Genomic DNA, 17,122 nt, shown 5'->3' with positions numbered 1-17,122 from the left:
ACTTACTCTGTATCACAGGCTCTAGGTTCATCCGCCTCCCTACAGCTGAGTCAAATTCAGTTCTCTTCACTGTTGAGTAATATTCCATTGTATATAAGTACCATGAAACTTCTTTATCCTTTCATCAGTCAGTGGACATCTAGGTTGTTTCCATGTTGTAAAAAGTGCTTCATTGAACATTGGGATACAATTGTGTTTTTGAATTATGGTTTTCTCAGGGTGTACATCCAATAGTGGGATTGCTGGGTGATATGGTAGTTTGATTCCTAGTTTTTAAAGGAATTTCCATACTATTCTCCATAGTGACTGTACCAATTTACATTTGCACTAACAGTGCAAGAGCGTTCCTTTTCTTCACATGCTCTCTGGCATTTATTGTTTGTAGATTTTTAATAATGGCCATTCTGAGGGGTGTGAGATGATACTTCATTGTAGTTTTGATTTGCATTTCTCTAATAGTTATGCTGAACAGCTTTTCCTGTATTTATTGGCCATCTATATATCTTCTTTGAAGAAGGGTCTGTTTAGAGGTTTTGCCCAGTTTTTAATAGGGTTGATTGTTTTTCTGATATATTGCTTCAGTTTTTATGAATTGGATATTGTAAACTGAACTGGAAGAAATTATTGTTTAATATGTTGTTGCGGACATGTGCATAGAACGAATGCTCTCTAGTGAGCCATACAATTTCTGTTTTCAAATGGCCAGAGGATAATGAGCATTATAGAATAATTACAATATTTATTAGGCATAACATTATATTACAGAATTCTGTATTTCTGTCATCTGAATTAATCTTTCCAATTTAAACTAGTTTTATCCTCCCCAATGCTAAGGAAATTATATCACCTTATGATTAGTTGTAATTTATGTGTCAATTGGAACACTGATAGTCAGGCATCATGTGAACTTCTGTTTTCTATTCCTATATCACTTTATGTATGGTCTTCAAATTCCATTAGATTATACTGATCATCTTAGGGAAATCCGAAAATCGACACCATTAAGTCGACACCACTATGCCATAGTTACTTTAAGCCCCCAAATAAGGGATTTTTCTTCAGTTGTGAGTCTGCAAATCAATTTCCTCTTTTTCATTGACATCGTCCTTCAGCGTTTTATGTATATTATCTTAGCTACATTTTGGAAAACTTTATCCATGATGGAATGATATTTGTTTGTAGGAATCCTTTCATTCATGTACTGGTCCACTGATTCACCTTACACATGGACATGTTCTAAGTACTGTGTTGGATAGTGGGACTATGATAATAAGTAAAATGAATACTGTTTGAATTTTCTATTAAGGAGTAAAAGTCTACTAATTTGAGGAAAGTTTATTGAATACTATGATGTGTTGGTATATGTTCAGAGAATGTGAAATAAGAGGAACTACACCGGTCTGTATAGTCATGAAAACCTTCCCAGGAAAACTGCTATTGAGCTGAGATGTGCTGAATGACTAGGGTTTTGAAAAATGATAAAATCTGTCAAACAATTGGATCTAATCAACTAAGTCAGCTTTAAAGTGTATACTAAGCACCATTACTTGTGTTTATATATATACCACTTCATTCTTCCACCCCAGTGTAGTTCATTTATGCAAGTAAAGCACATTGCTTACAATGTATATGAACCCTGAAAGCATTAAGTGAAAGTAACCAGGTATAAAAAACCACAATTTGTGTGATACCCTTTAATTGAAACTATATAGTGGAAAAATCCTTGAAGAGGGACTTCCAGTTCAAGATGGTGGAGTAGAAGGACATGTGCTCATCTCCTCCTGTGAAAGCACCAAAATCACAAATAGCTGTTGAACAACCATCAATAGGAGAATTCTGGAACCCACCAAAAAAAGGCAAAATAGTTGCAGGAGGGGCACCATCATGATAAAATCAAATCCCAGACTCACCAGGCAAGTGATCCGCAAACTGGAGAACACTAATAACAAAGAGGTTGTCAGTGTTGCGAAAGTTGGTTCTGAACCTGTCAAGGCCTTCCCAGCCTGGGAATCCGATCTAACAAAGGGACTGGAAATCCCCATGGAATCTGACCTTGAAGGCCAGTGGGACTTTATTATAGGACTTTCACAGGACTGGGTGAAACAAAGACTCCAGTCTTGTGCCCACCAAGACCAAGAAGGAAGGAGCAGTGACCCCACTGGAGACTGAACCAAAACTATCTGCTAGTGTTGGAGGGTCTCCTGTGAGGTACGGGCTGGCAGTGGTTCAGCACAGGGATTGGGGCGCTGGCAACAGCAATCTTAAAAGGTCCCCTTGGTGTAAGCCCTCTTGGAGATTGCCATGTGAACAGCTGACTCATTGAAAAGTCCCTGATGCTGGGAAAGATTGAGGACAGAAGGAGAGGAGGGCATTAAAGGATGAGACAGCTGGATGGCAATACTGATGCAATGGACATAAACTTGGGCAAACTTCAGGTGATGGTGAGGGATAGAAACTCCTGGCATGCTGCAGTCCATGGGGTCCCAAAGGGTCAGACTGTACAGCAACAGCAGAGTATGTAGACCTCAGGGCTGGATCAGGTCAGTTCAGTCGCTCAGTCGTGTCCAACTCTTTGCAACTCCATGACCACAGCGTGCCAGGCCTCCCTGTCCATCACCAACATGTGGAGTTCACTCAGATTCATGTCCACCAAGTTGGTGATGCCATCCAGCCATCTCATCCTCTGTCACCGCCTTCTCCTCCTGCCCCCAATCCCTCCAAGCATCAGAGTCTTTTCCAATAAGTCAACTCTTCGAATGAGGTGGTGAAAGTATTGGCGTTTCAGCTTCAGCTTCAGTCCTTCCAAAGAAATCCCAGGGCTGATCTCCTTTAGGATGGACTAGTTGGATCTCCTTGCAGTCCAAGGGACTCGCAAGAGTATTCTCCAACACCACAGTTCAAAAGCATCAATTCTTCGGCATTCAGCTTTCTTCACAATCCAACTCTCACATCCATACATGACCACTGGAAAAACCATAGTCTTGACTAGACGGACCTTTGTTGGCAAAGTAATATCTCTGCAAAGTAATATTTTCTGCTATCTAGGTTGGTCATAACTTTCCTTCCAAGGAGTAAGTGTCTTTTAATTTCATGGCTGCAATCACAATCTGCAGTGATTTTGGAGCCCCCCAAAATAAAATCTGACACTATTTCCACTGTTTCCCCTCTATTTCCCATGAAGTGATAGGACCAGATGCCATAATCTTCGTTTTCTGAATGTTGAGCTTTAAGCCAACTTTTTCACTCTCCACTTTCACTTTCATCAAGAGGCTTATTAGTTCCTCTTCACTTTTGCCATAAGGGTGGTGTCATCTGCATATCTGAGGTTATTGATATTCCTCCCAGCAGTCTTGATTCCAGCTTGTGCTTCTTCCAGCCCAGCATTTCTCATGATGTACTCTACATATAAGTTAAATAAGCAGGGTGACAATATACAGCCTTGACGTGCTCTTTTCCCTATTTGGAACCAGTCTGTTGTTCCATGTCCAGTTCTAACTGTTCCTTCCTGACCTGCATATAGGTTTTTCAAGACGCAGGTCAGGTGGTCTGGTATTCCCATCTCTTTCAGAATTTTCCACAGTTTATTGTGATCCACACAATCAAAGGCTTTGGCATTGTCAATAAAGCAGAAATAGATGGTTTTGTGGAACTCTCTTGCTTTTTTGATGATCCACCGGATGTTGGCAATTTGATCTCTGATTCCTCTGCCTTTTCTAAAACCAGCTTGAACCTCAGGAAGTTCACGGTTCACATATTGCTGAAGCCTGGCTTGGAGAATTTTGAGCATTACTTTACTAGCGTGTGAGATGAGTGCAATTGTGCGGTAGTTTGAGCATTCTTTGGCATTGCCTTTCTTTGGGATTGGAATGAAAACTGACCTTTTCCAGTCCTGTGGCCACTGCTGAGTTTTCCAAATTTGCTGGCATATTGAGCGCAGCACTTTCACAGCATCATCTTTCAGGATTTGAAATAGCTCAACTGGAATTCCATCACCTCCACTAGCTTTGTTCGTAGTGATGCTTTCTAAGGCCCACTTGACTTCACATTCCAGGATGCCTGGCTCTAGGTGAGTGATCACACCATTGTGATTATCTGGGTCCTGAAGATCTTTTTTGTACAGTTCTTCTGTGTATTCCTGCCACCTCTTCTTAATATCTTCTGCTTCTGTTAGGTCGATACCGTTTCTGTCCTTTATCGAGCCCATCTTTGCATGAAATGTTCCCTTGGTATCTCTAATTTTCTTTAAGAGATCTCTAGTCTTTCCCATTCTGTTGTTTTCCTCTATTTCTTTGCATTGATCGCTGAGGAAGGCTTTCTTATCTCTTCTTGCTATTCTTTGGAACTCTGCATTCAGATGCTTATATCTTTCCTTTTCTCCTTTGCTTTTTGCTTCTGTTCTTTTTACAGCTATTTGTAAGACCTCCCCAGATAGTCATTTTGCTTTTTTGCATTTCTTTTCCATGGGAATGGTCTTGATCTCTGTCTCCTGTTCAGTGTCACGAACCTCCGTACATGGTTCATCAGGCACTCTGTCTATCAGATCTAGTCCCTTAAATATATTTCTCACTTCCACTGCATAATCATAAGGGATTTGATTTAGGTCATACCTAAATGGTCTATTGGTTTTCCCTACTTTCTTCAATTTAAGTCTGAATTTTGCAATAAGGAGTTCATGAGCTGAGCCACAGTCAGCGCCCAGTCTTGTTTTTGCTGACTGTATAGAGCTTCTCCATCTTTGGCTGCAAAGAATATAATCAATCAGATTTCGGTGTTGACCATCTGGTGATGTCCATGTGTAGAGTTTTCTCTTGTGTTGTTGGAAGAGTGTGTTTGCTATGACCAGTGTGTTCTCTTGGCAAAACTCTATTTGCCTTTGCCCTGCTTAATTCCGTACTCCAAGGCCAATTTGCCTGTTACTCCAGGTGTTTCTTGACTTCCTACTTTTGCATTCCAGTCCCCTATAATGAAAAGGACATCTTTTTTGGGTGTTAGTTCTAAAAGGTCTTTTAGGTCTTCATAGAACTGTTCAATTTCAGCATCTTCAGTGTTACTCGTTGGGGCATAGGCTTGGATTACTGTGATATTGAATGGTTTGCCTTGGAAAACTAACAGAGATCATTCTGTCGTTTTTGAGATTGCATCCAAGTACTGCATTTCAGACTCTTTTGTTGACCATGATGGCTACCCCATTTCTTCTAAGGGATTCCTCGCACAGTAGTAAATAAAATAATCATCTGAGTTAAATTCACCCATTCCAGTCCATTTCAGTTTGCTGATTCCTAGAATGTCCACATTCACTCTTGCCATCTCCTGTTTGACCACTTCCAATTTGCCTTGATTCTTGGACCTGACATTCCAGGTTCCTATGCAATATTGCTCTTTACAGCATCGGACCTTGCTTCTATCACCAGTCACATCCACAGCTGGGTATTGTTTTTGCTTTGGGTCCACCCCTTCATTCTTTCTGGAGTTATTTCTCCACTGATCTTCAGTAGCATGTTGGGCACCTACTGACCTGGGGAGTTCCCCTTTCAGTATCCTATCATTTTGCCTTTCCATACTGTTCATGGGGTTCTCAAGGCAAGAATACTGAAGTGGTTTGCCATTCCCTTCTCCAGTGGACCACATTCTGTCAGACCTCTCCACTATGACTGGCCCATCTTGGGTGGCCCCACATGGCATGGCTTAGTTTCATTGAGTTAGACAAGGCTGTGGTCCATGTTATCAGATTGGCTAGTTTTCTGTGATTATGGTTCATTGTGTCTGCCCTCTGATACCCTCTTGCAACACCTATCGTCTTACTTGGGTTTCTCTTACCTTGAACATGGGGTATCTCTCATGGCTGCTCCAGCAAAGCACAGCTGCTGCTCCTTACCTTGGACAAGGGGTATCTCCTCACAGCCGATCCTCCTGACCTTTGAGGTGGAGTAGCTCCTCTCAGCCCTCCTGCACCACCTTAGGCCAAACAACTAACAGGGAGTGAGTTGGACACTACCCATCAGCAGATAATTGGATCAAAGCTTTACTGGGCAAGGCCCTGCCCACCAAAGCAACACCCAGTTTTTCCTACCACCAGTCCTCTATCACAAGCTTACCCAAGCCTCTTAGCCCCTCCATCAGAGGGTAGAGAGAAGAAGCCATAATCCCACAGAGGCTAGAAGAACATTACAGAAACTTCATTATGATGAAAAAGCAGAAAGTTATGTTGCAGATGAAGGGACAAATAAAAGTCAAGAAAAATAACTAAATGAAGTGGAGATAGGCAACCTTCCAGGAAAAGAATTCAGATAGTGTAGATGATTCAGCATCTCAGGAAAACAATGGAGAAGATGTAAGAAATGTTTATCAAAGACCTACAAGAACTAAAGAATAAGCCAACAGAGATGAATGATATACTAGAAGGAAATCAACAGCAGAATAACTGAAGCAAAATAATGGATAAATGACCTGGTGGGCTGAATGGTGGAAATCCCTGCCACAGACAGAATTTAGCAAAAAAGAATGAAAAAAAAAAAAAAAAAAAAAAGACACCTCTGGGACAACATTAAACACACCAACATTCACATTATAGGGGTCCCAGAAGGAGAAGAAGGAGAGAAAGTACCTGAGAAAATATTTAAAGAGATAATAGTTGAAAACTTCCCTAACGTGGGAAAGGAAATAGTCAGCCAAGTCCAGGAAGCACAGAGAGTCCCAGGCAGGATAAACCCAAGGAGGAATACAACAAGATGCATAATGCTCAAGCTGACAAAAATTAAAGGCAAAGATAAAATATCAAAAGCAACAAAGGGAAAATGACAAATAACATACAAGGGAACTCCCATCAGGTTATCAGCTGATCTCTCAACAGAAACTGTACAAGCCAGAAGGGAGTGGCACCACATATCTAAAGTGATGAAAGGGAAGAACCTACAAACAAGAACACTCTATCCAGTAGGACTCATTCATATTTGATGGAGAAATCAAAAGCTTCCCAGACAAGCAAAAGTTAAGAAAATTCAGCATGACCAAACCAGCTTTACAACAAATTCCAAAAGGATTTCTCTAGGCAGGAAACACAAGAGAAGGAAAAGACCTACAGAAAATAAACCAAAAACAATAAAGAAAGTGATAATACGATCATATATACAATTAATTATTTTAAATGTAAATGGATTAAATGCACCAACAGAAAGACACTGACTGGCTAGGCGGATGAAAACATGTGCATGCATGCACTTCCACTTACCATATCACTGTTCTTGACCCCTCAAAATTGCATGTAATTATTTTGGTGTTGATTTAGTCGGTAAGTCATGTCTGACTCTTGTGAGCCCATGGACGGTAGCCTGTCAGTCTCCTCTGTCCATGGGATTTCCCAGGTAAGAACACTGGACTCTGTTGCCATTTCCTTCTCCAGGGGATCTTCCTGATCCAGGGATCAAGCCCGGGTGTACTGTGCAGCAGGCAGTCTCCTGCATTGCAGGTGGATTCTTTACCAACTGAGCCACCAGGGAAGCCCTTTCTCTTTGTAATTATTTTACATAGAGAAACAAGCCATTCTAGTTCTAGCACTCCTGTTTAATTTATAAGGCAAGGCAAGGTTGAATGGTCACCTGTACTCTGCCGGTAGATATCATCCATAATAAAAGTGAAAGTCGCTCAGTTGAGTCTGACTCTTTGTGATCCCATGGACTATACAGTCCATGGAGTTCTCCAGGCCAGAATACTGGAGTGGGTAGCCATTCCCTTCTCCAGGGGATCTGCCCAACCCAGGGATTGAACCCATGTCTATTGCATTGCAGACGGATTCTTTACCAGCTAGTCAAAAGGGAAGATATAATAAAAGCATTAAATAAAAATGATCAAGCCCTACCAGGAGCGTAACAGTTCATATTTCCTTTGAATAACACTGAGTATAGCACAGATTTCCCCTTTGCTGGGAGTCCAGTCTTTTGAGAATAAGAAAGCTGTAGCTGAAGTGCTTCACCTTTTTTTAATAGAACAAAAGAAGTTGATGCAATGTTAAAGGTGTGATTTGATTATATTTTGCAAGACAGAAAACATTCAAAAATTAAGCCAATGTTTTGAGTTAGGATTGTTGTTGTTGTTTTTTCCCATTTAATGTGCATTTTAAATAGACTTTATTCACAGTATGTCCCTCAATCCACTAGAGCCCTGAGCTTTTGATAAACAATTTTAAGAAAGAGGGTTCCATGGACACACATTTTTGGTAAATAATGAGTTGTACAAAGTTTCTCAGCTTTTTTTTTTTTTTTTAATCTCACATGTCCTGTGATATGCCAACATGAACCGCAAATACCCAAGATGGTGTTTCTCAAAGTTACTTCTAGATTAATTTGATTAACTTGAGGTACATTTCAATAGGCTTCCCAGGTGACTCAGTGGTAAAGAATCCTCCTGATAAGCAGTAGACATAGGAGATGCGGGTTTGATCCCTGGTCAGGAAGATTCTCTAGAGAGGGAAACATCAACCCATTCCTATATTCTTGCCTGAAAAATCCCATGGTAAAGGAGCCTGGTGGGCTAGGCTGGACTGTATGATGACATTTTACTTTTATCTAGTTTGTTTCACTTTTTCTATTTCATGTTCAGTGCTCCCATTTCATTTGGTTTACATTTTCCAATTTCTCTATCTCTTCTTCTTCTTCTTCGTCTTTTTTTTTGATGTTCTTTCTGAAGACTTTATCAAGTACAGTCAAAAAGCTTTTGGATTCATATATATATAGTATGCATAATATATATATTTTAGAAAACATAAATTTTTGCTTAACTAAAAAATTTATGACATTTTGATTCCATTTATTTGACAATATGAATAGAATTCTAGATTTCTAATTTAAAATATAGATATCCAACAACCAACAAAGGCTTAGTGTACAGCACAGAGACATTGTAATCAATGCCTTATAATAATCTATAATGAAACTAGCCTGAAAAACAATATTTGTATATATGTATAACTGAATCATGTTGCTATGCACCTGAAAGACTGCAAGTCAACTATACTTCAATAATATATATATACATACTAAGAAAAAAAATCCATGAGGAATAAGACTAGACTGAAGGTGACATCAGAAGGGGGAGGGGCAATGGGGAATATAAGTTGATGGGCATTGATTTCTTTCTGGGGTGATGGATATGTCCTGGAATTACATAGCTCTGGTTCCATGAATTTTTGTATATTAAAAAAGTAACTGGGTTATATACTTTAAATAGGCTAATCTTTATGAAATGTAACTTTTATTTTACTAAAATCATCTTTTAAGAAAGGAAAGCAATCGATTTTATTCTATGACATACTCCATAATAAATTTTTGTGTTAAACTTTATTAACAAATTTATACATTCAACATGTTTAAGCCATTTTATAAACATACAATCATTATGTTTCATTAAATTGCAGTGTGCTCAGACACAGTCAGGTATTGTTCTGTGACCTTGCATGAGGCTTAAGATAGCAACATCCTCAGGGAAGAATTTAAAAAATATGGTCAGAGAATTAGAAAATTCTTGGAGACCTAAGGCAAAGGAAAGGCTTCAGAGGGGAGGAGATGGAGGAAGGAAGGAAACTGTGTATGAGGGATCCTCTGGAAACATCATAGAAGCTCAAAGCTCCATTGTCATAATCCAGAAAAACTCCAATCTTACCCAGAGGCCTTTTTACAAACTGAACTAAGGGTGGGGAGTTGGTGAAGAGACTATACTGGTCATTCACCTTTTCAGAAAATAGAAGAAATGCTTCTTCATAATTAATACAGATAATAGTATCACTTGTCAAGATATCTTTACTGACCCCCAGAATCCAGTTGGAGAAGTGTGTCACATCCAGCTCCCAGTAATGCCTCCCGGAGGTGAAAGCCTGAGCTCCCCAGGCCACAAAGCTCTCCCCACCATCAAGCTGTCTGGACATACCCTGGGGGTCATCTCCTGACATCACACTTGCATCATCAAGGCTCAGATGGTGAATGGTTGTCTGAGTCAGAACATTATCCACTGTAGAAAGAGAAAAAACTGGGTTAGCAAATGGGATTTCTGTGTCTCTGAGAGGCAGAGGCTCTCTCCCTCTGCCTTTTTTCATTTTTCCTCCTCCAAGGAAACACAAAACAAAGCAAAGGGAGTTCAGACTGGCTCTACGATGAAGAACAAGAGTTATCACTATCTCTACAGCATATAGAATGCCTCAAATCATATAGAAACAGAAGGAAAAAAAAGATACATCATAAACTGTGTGAAGTCTCTAATGTCAATCTCTTGACAGTTTATTTCAGGGCTTACCTAAAATATGTTTTATCTTTTGTTTAGAAAACTTTTCTTGTGTTGTCTTTAATATTATTTAATAGATAGATGGCACTTTGCTGTCTGGTGAAAATTTATTGGGGTGTATTCTCTACCTATTACATTCTCAAAGGTCCAAACATTTGAAAGAAATCAATAAATCAATAGTTTTGAAGCTTCTGAAAGGATGTTCTGGCTAACCATGTGCACATATCCCTTGCCTTTCAGTTGTCGTGAGATTGATCTAAGAGCATTACAGTTATTCGGCATAAGCCAATTTTAATCTGTTTTGTCAATTAGTCCTTATTTTAAGAATAATAAATATTCTCTGCACAATATATAACAAATGCATATGAAATGCAGAACATGTTAAAAACCAGAAATGCCACAATTAACCTTTCAAGAGTGAAATAACCTGAATAAACACAATGTTGATGGCTACTCACGAAGCTAAATATTCTCTTTATAACAACATGAGCGTCCTGGTTGTTCTACTACTGCTTCACTTATGTCAGTTGTAACTTAATGTATGCATCTGGCTTTGTATTTTCAGTAAACTACAGGTGGCAAAGTTCATCTTTGAATTTTGTAATCTGACTACACAGGCAGAAAAGATGTTACCACTTTGGGAAGTTAAGTACTACCATCATTTCAGAAAAAATAAAATAATAAAAGAAGGCTCCTTCCTAGGAAGCTCTAGTGAAGCATAGTCCTGATCACCACAGGGCTGACCCTTACCTCTGAAGTTGTTCAGAGTGTCTAGGATTCCAGCAACAGGCCAACAAGTGAGCTCTGGGTTCACTGGCTGAGGCGTCTGCATCTGTGCCAAGTAGGTCCTGAAACAAATGACATCCAATACATTTCGAGGCCAAAGTCTAATCACATGACCATTGTATAAAAGCAGCTTTTAACCCAGGACATTTTGTTAGTTACATATACAATATATTCTACACAGCTGGGAATATAAAAACATTACCATATTGTTCACTAAATACAAATTATATCAAATTTCAACTTCCCCATTGTTCTCAACTATTAGTCCAGTTTTCCACTCATTGAACCTCATTCCCTTCTTCTATTCCATCTCAGATAATGCAAAGATCCTGGGCATTTTACAGAGAGAAAAAATTCAGACTAAACCTTTGAGATTGCAGTCAGCAAGTAGTCATCAAGAATGCATTCAGTGTCTACAAGGAAGAGTTCGTTGATTGAGACCTGTTTGCTCTTGTCAGACCAGAAAGGGATTCCAATTCCAGCCTGGTTACCTTGTTCTGAAAGTCTAACTTAGTGTGCAGCAGAAAGCCACTCCCTCTGAGGTCCTGCCTACAAGGGAGCTTACAATGATGGAACAGGCTGAGTCACTGCTACTCCTCTGAACAAAAGCACAGTTCCTTTTCTCGTGCTTAGGGAATTTGCTTCTTTCAGGCCTTTTTCAGCTTCCAACTCACTAGCATAGGTGTTTCCTCTGTCATATCTTGGCAAATTCCTTCCAAAGTTTTATTGTGGTGAGGTTGGAGAGGATGGGATGAGTGGGTAAAACCAAGTCCAGCATGTCAGAATGTTTTCAGTTACATTTGATTTCAGCCAAATGAAAAGGAAACTTCTGAGACCAAGGACCAGAAGGCCTTGAAATTCTTTTGAAATAAAATAGAAAATAGCCAAAAAGATGATATTGATAATCCACATATGAAGGTTCTACACCCATGGATTCCCATGTGGATTCAATTTGTAAGTTCTGGGTTGCCTACTTATGTACTTATTTATTTATACATTTATGTATTTTATGGGAAGCCCTTGTTGGACCTACTATCTTATATATAATTTTAAATATAGCAGTGTGTACATGTCAATCCCAAATTCCCAGTCTATCTATTCCTCCATCCTTACTCCTGGTTTTGGATGAAAAATTTGGAGAAAAAATTTCCAGAAAGTAAAACTTGAAAATTCCACATACCAGGGAACTTTTTGAATAATATTCAATTTACCTTGTGTATGTTTGCTGTTACAAGTAGTCTAGAGATGACAAAGTGTAAGGGAGCATGCTTGTAAGTTAACTGCAAACACTAAGGCATTTTGTATAAGGCATCCTGCATCCTGGAATTTAGATATCGGGGACGACCTGAAAACAATCTCCCATGCTACTAAGGAACAACTGTGTATCCATTTTATCAAAAAGAGAACAACTTTTCCAGAAATAAAAAAATCATTAGTGTATACTCACATTTCCAATACATTTCCCATGGCCTGCAAAGAGAAAAAAAAAAGATCATGTTAATCATGAGACTTCTGTCTTTTTGCATCTTCTTCTCTATTCTTTATTCAATAAGATACTGTTTTGCTAATCCTCTTCTAAGGAACAGTCAGAAGGCATCATAACAGAGCTTAAAATAAAATATGATGGGCTTCATCAGGGCACACTGAGGAAGGGAGGGAGCCATGAAGAGTACATAATGATGTAGCAACATCTAGGATTTCAATGTCACTCATTGCCCAGCGCTATTCCCAAGGACAGAGGTCACCATCTATGAAAGCAATAAACCAAAACAGGGAACCATATAAAATGAATTATAGAGTATATGGAAATTGATGACTAGTTCTAACAATCTTGCTGAGACAAAAAGCGAAAGCTCAGTATCTCCAGAAAATTTGGGATAGCAGGGAGTGACAAGGGTTTAGAGGAACACATAATTAGATTTACTCCATGAAAGTTAACATTCTCCTGATCATAGAATTTTGCTGATTTTGGAAACTTATCCGGATAGTACCCCTGATCACACTAAAAAAAAAAAAAAAAAAAAAAAAAGTCCTATTTTAGCTAGGAAATGGGCAAAAAATCTTCTAAAAGTTACCAGGATATGATAAAATAGGGGATTGCTGCTGCTGCTGCTAAGTCGCTTCAGTCATGTCCGACTCTGTGCGAACCCATAGACGGCAGCCCACCAGGCTTCCCTGTCCCTGGGATTCTCCAGGCAAGAACACTGGAGGGGGTTGCCATTTCCTTCTCCAATGCATGAAAGTGAAAGTGAAGTTGCTCAGTCATGTCCGACTCTTCGAGATCCCATGGACTGCAGCCTACCAGGCTCCTCCGTCCATGGGACTTCACAGGCAAGAGTACTGGAGTGGGTTGCCATTGCCTTCTCCAAAAATAGGGGATTAGACAAATACAACAATGGGGGTCAAGGAAAAACCTTTCTTAGCTGAAAGTAACAGTATATTCAGGGAACATTTCAGTGTCACAGCAGCTCATCTAGAAGAGTGTTTTTCTCTCTGAGGACTGACCCTCCTTTCTCACCTGGAGCAGCTCTGTGTCCGGCTTGTGGCACATCTCGGTCAGCTCTCTGTACATTTCTCTCAGTCTTTCTATGTACTGAGTCATTCTGAACACACTCTCCTTGAGTTGTAGACAAATCTCCTTGGCTTCTTTCTTCAGGGCCTCCAGATGCAGTTTCTTCTCCTCCTGGAGCAATGGATGCCTCCTCTGATATTCAAATTTAATCATCACCTTCCTTAGGGTCACATATTTCTGAGGGGATAGTGGATTCAAAACATTGCTTATGCTCGCATTCAAAACAAAACTCAAATAATATTTATTTGATGTCATCAAGAAAGCTCTTGGCAAACTTTCTGCCTCACACATCAAAGGTCCTGTATCTGCTGGTCCTTCCTGTCCATGCATTCTCTGAGTTCCTAGTATCTTTCTTTGCTTGAATCAAGCCATATGAGGAGTCCCAAGCTCTCTCCCTAGGAGGATTCTCTAAGGTTCTTACTCTATCCATTATTTCCTCTCTGACATGAATCTTGCCTCTACATACTACTACTCTATTCATCTCTTCTATTTCACTAGTCACACTTAGTGAAATGTGTCTTATACTTCATTTCTGAAAGGTTGTATTCAAATCTTCAAAATTTGGCCTAGGAACGCTTTTCATGCTGTGGTTTTCCCTTGTACTAGCATCCTTGAACTAGCATGTATTGGCCTGTTTCAATTGTGATCACTGATTGGTCATTTGAAACCACACCTTTTCCAGGGAAGAGACCAATGGAACTTAAATGGATCAAACAGCTGGAATTATGTCAATATTTATATAAATAAATAGTAACCTTTTTATTCTTACCTTAAATGACCGAGTTTTTTTAGCTTCCTGATTCAGAATGAGTTGCATTTCTTCTCTCATTTTCCATAAAGAGCTCATTCTTTTCAAAAATTTTTCCTGCAAGATACCCATGGGATTTAGTGACATGGAAGATGACACCATAAATTTCATCCCCTTATTCACGAGCAAAGGTAGTTGTTGGTTACACAGACCTTAAGTTAGAATGCTGCAGTCAGATTTTCCCACATTAATCTGAATCTAGCACTTGAATGTGATAGTGACAGAAATGTATAGTAGAGAACAGGGAAAACCTTACAGATAACAAAATCCATACCCTAATAAATTAAGACTTACACATTTATATAGTTTGATTAAGAAAGCCTCAAGCTCCCATCAGAAGCCTGTGTCCCTGGTTCCACCCGCCCCGGGATGCTGCATTTCCACACTTGTGGACAGTTGGGCAACAACACTGAGAGGACACATTATATGTGAGGATCCACATTCAGAAATCCCACCTCCGCTATCTCCACCCCCATCACCATCACAGCATCCTCATCTTCCTCTCTGACTTAGGAGTCTCTAGATCCTGAACTGCTCTAGAGGCATCACCTACCCGGGATTCCTCAGCAGCCTTGTGTATTGGACTGTGGCTGTGAGCTGCGTGCTCGGGGCGTTCAGAGCAGGGCCCACAGAGCAGGGTCTGGTCAGCCTCACAGAAGAGGCCTTTGGCTTCCTGGTGTGTCACACAGATCTGCTCCTCAGAGCTGTGGTCGTGGTCAGCTCTGGCCTGTCTGGCAAGGGAGGCCAGACTCTTGAGTACAATATTGGTTTGGAAATGGGGCCTCTCTTCTATTCCCCTGCACTCAGGGCAGTTCCTTGGAGACTGGCCTTCTTCCCAGCAAAGGCTCAGACAGGGACGGCAGAAACTGTGCCCACAGTCTATGGTGATGGGGTCTAGGAAGCAGTTCATGCAGATGGAGCAGGTGAGTTCACTCTGGAAGGCTTCCAGTGTGTCTGAATCCATGTTTCTGAAAATTAGAGACAAATAAGAAAGGGTAAGAGAAAAAGCTATTCTTATGCTGCGATCAGGGAAAATAAAGCCTTTGGCACAGTCCTGTTTTGAGCTCTATCTCATTTCCACATTTGCTTACCCTCAGTATAAACCTGTGTGCTGAGTCACTTAGTCATGGTCAACTCTGATAACCTATGGGCTGGAGCCCCCTGGGGTCCTCTATCCATGGGATTCTCCAAGCAAGAAAACCAGAGTGGGTTGTCTGGTCTTTCTGCAGGAGATCTTTCCTTCCCAGGGATTGAACCCATGTCTCTTACACGTCCTGCATTTGCAGGTGGGTTCTTTACCACTATCACCACCTGGACTTTCCTGATGGCTCAGTGGGTAAAGAATCTGCCAGGAGTGCAGGAGACATAGGAGACATGGGTTCAAGCCCTGGGTCAGGAAGATCCCCTGGAGAAGGAAATGGAAATCCACCCCAGCACTCTTGTCTTGGAAATCCCATAGACCTAGGAGCCTGGTGGGCTACAGTCGAGTTGGACATGACTGAGTGACTAAGCACCATCACAATAGAAAAGTAGAAATGGTGACTACAGACTGGTTGGGTTTGTGCTATAAAAAAAAGGATGAAATTAGATAAGAGAGTCACTAGCAACTGTTTTTGTTTAAAGTAAACATGAGTGTAAATGTTAGGATGACTCCAGAGTTAATTTGGTCAGCTGACTGGTTCAAAAGAACATATATAACCTCAGTCTGTCTCTCTCTCTCCATCTCTTCCTGCTTGGAACCCACACTAGCACTCACTTTGTCTCTGTGCTAATGTTCCCTACTCCTTCTGCCTTTGATGTGACATATGTGCTTTTCTAAAGACAAATAAAAATGTTTATGAATAATGTAAACTTAATGTAATCAATGTTGGCTTTGACTTTGATGTGCTAAATATGTAAATAGGTCAGTGTTTCCTTATGACTTAAATAACAAAACTACTCCTTTCAAAGCAAAAAGAAAAAAAAAAACTTGTCATTGCTAGTTCAGGAAAACAGTTTTACCTGGAGTCAGTTCAGATCACCAGAGCATGTCATATTTTCAACTGGTGAGTGTTCCCACTATAACAATAATTAGTAAAAAGAATCAGTTGTTTACTAAAAGCAAAGAAATAAGTTTGAATATACACAAAGATTTCCTCTCTACCCTGGAAATTCCAAACATTTGGTTAATGGAAGCAGCATCAGGTTCTTTGTTCTCTGAGACTTCACTGTCTGTCCACTTCACACCTTTGGAGTCCTTACTGGCTGATTAGATCTATCCTGAACACTTTTCACTTATGCACTGCAAAGTGAGGGTTCTAAAATGATAGCAAATGTGACCATTTCAAGGAAGTTTTCTGATTAATTCACCCATTTAACTCATGTTCATCTGTGTGAAGGATATGAAATATATACATTATGTTGAACATTTTAGGAGTACTGTGTGTTTAACAAGTACTTGGGTCTCTAGAAAACTCTTTTAAGACTTAAGAACCTCTAGTAACATAAGGTCATGAAATAATGATGATTAAATAGCTTAACATTACAGATATTAATATATTAAAGTTGCTTTATTAAGTTATTTTAAAATTTGATGTCAATTTTAAAACCTAAAACTACTTGTTTTCTTGGACAATACCTATGCAGGTAAGTAGGTAAATGGAAAGTATTTGGATAAGACAAAGTGAGCATGAATATATACTTTCAGT

At 39.8% G+C, this 17,122-nt stretch overlaps 1 protein-coding gene across 1 annotated transcript; it reads right to left on the bottom strand.

Annotated features, from left to right (window-relative positions):
* Positions 1–9,505: 9,505 nt before the first annotated feature.
* On the bottom strand, positions 9,506–15,399 carry LOC109553999 (tripartite motif-containing protein 64-like). Its single transcript, XM_070782417.1, has 5 exons — positions 14,989–15,399; positions 14,397–14,492; positions 13,573–13,804; positions 11,020–11,142; positions 9,506–9,999 (listed from the first exon to the last, which is right to left on the bottom strand). Exons 1-5 carry the CDS (start codon positions 15,397–15,399, stop codon positions 9,506–9,508), a joined length of 1,356 nt encoding a protein of 451 aa, XP_070638518.1.
* Between the last annotated feature and the right edge of the window lie 1,723 nt (positions 15,400–17,122).

The sequence above is a fragment of the Bos indicus genome, chromosome 29 (assembly GCF_029378745.1).
Source record: "Bos indicus isolate NIAB-ARS_2022 breed Sahiwal x Tharparkar chromosome 29, NIAB-ARS_B.indTharparkar_mat_pri_1.0, whole genome shotgun sequence".
In the NCBI taxonomy this organism is placed as follows: Eukaryota; Metazoa; Chordata; class Mammalia; order Artiodactyla; family Bovidae; genus Bos; species Bos indicus.
This window is presented reverse-complemented; position numbering and strand designations above follow the sequence as displayed.

What these genes read in the sequence shown, in the direction of transcription:
- LOC109553999 (XM_070782417.1), bottom strand. Translation starts at nt 15,399, where the DNA reads ATGGATTCAGACACACTGGAAGCCTTCCAGAGTGAACTCACCTGCTCC. An exon ending in GGACACAGAGCTGCTCCAGG is followed by an intron (nt 11,143 to 13,572) that starts TGAGAAAGGAGG and finishes TTTGGCCTCGAA; the next exon opens with ATGTATTGGATGTCATTTGT. An exon ending in CACTCTGAACAACTTCAGAG is followed by an intron (nt 10,000 to 11,019) that starts GTAAGGGTCAGC and finishes CTCTTTCTACAG; the next exon opens with TGGATAATGTTCTGACTCAG.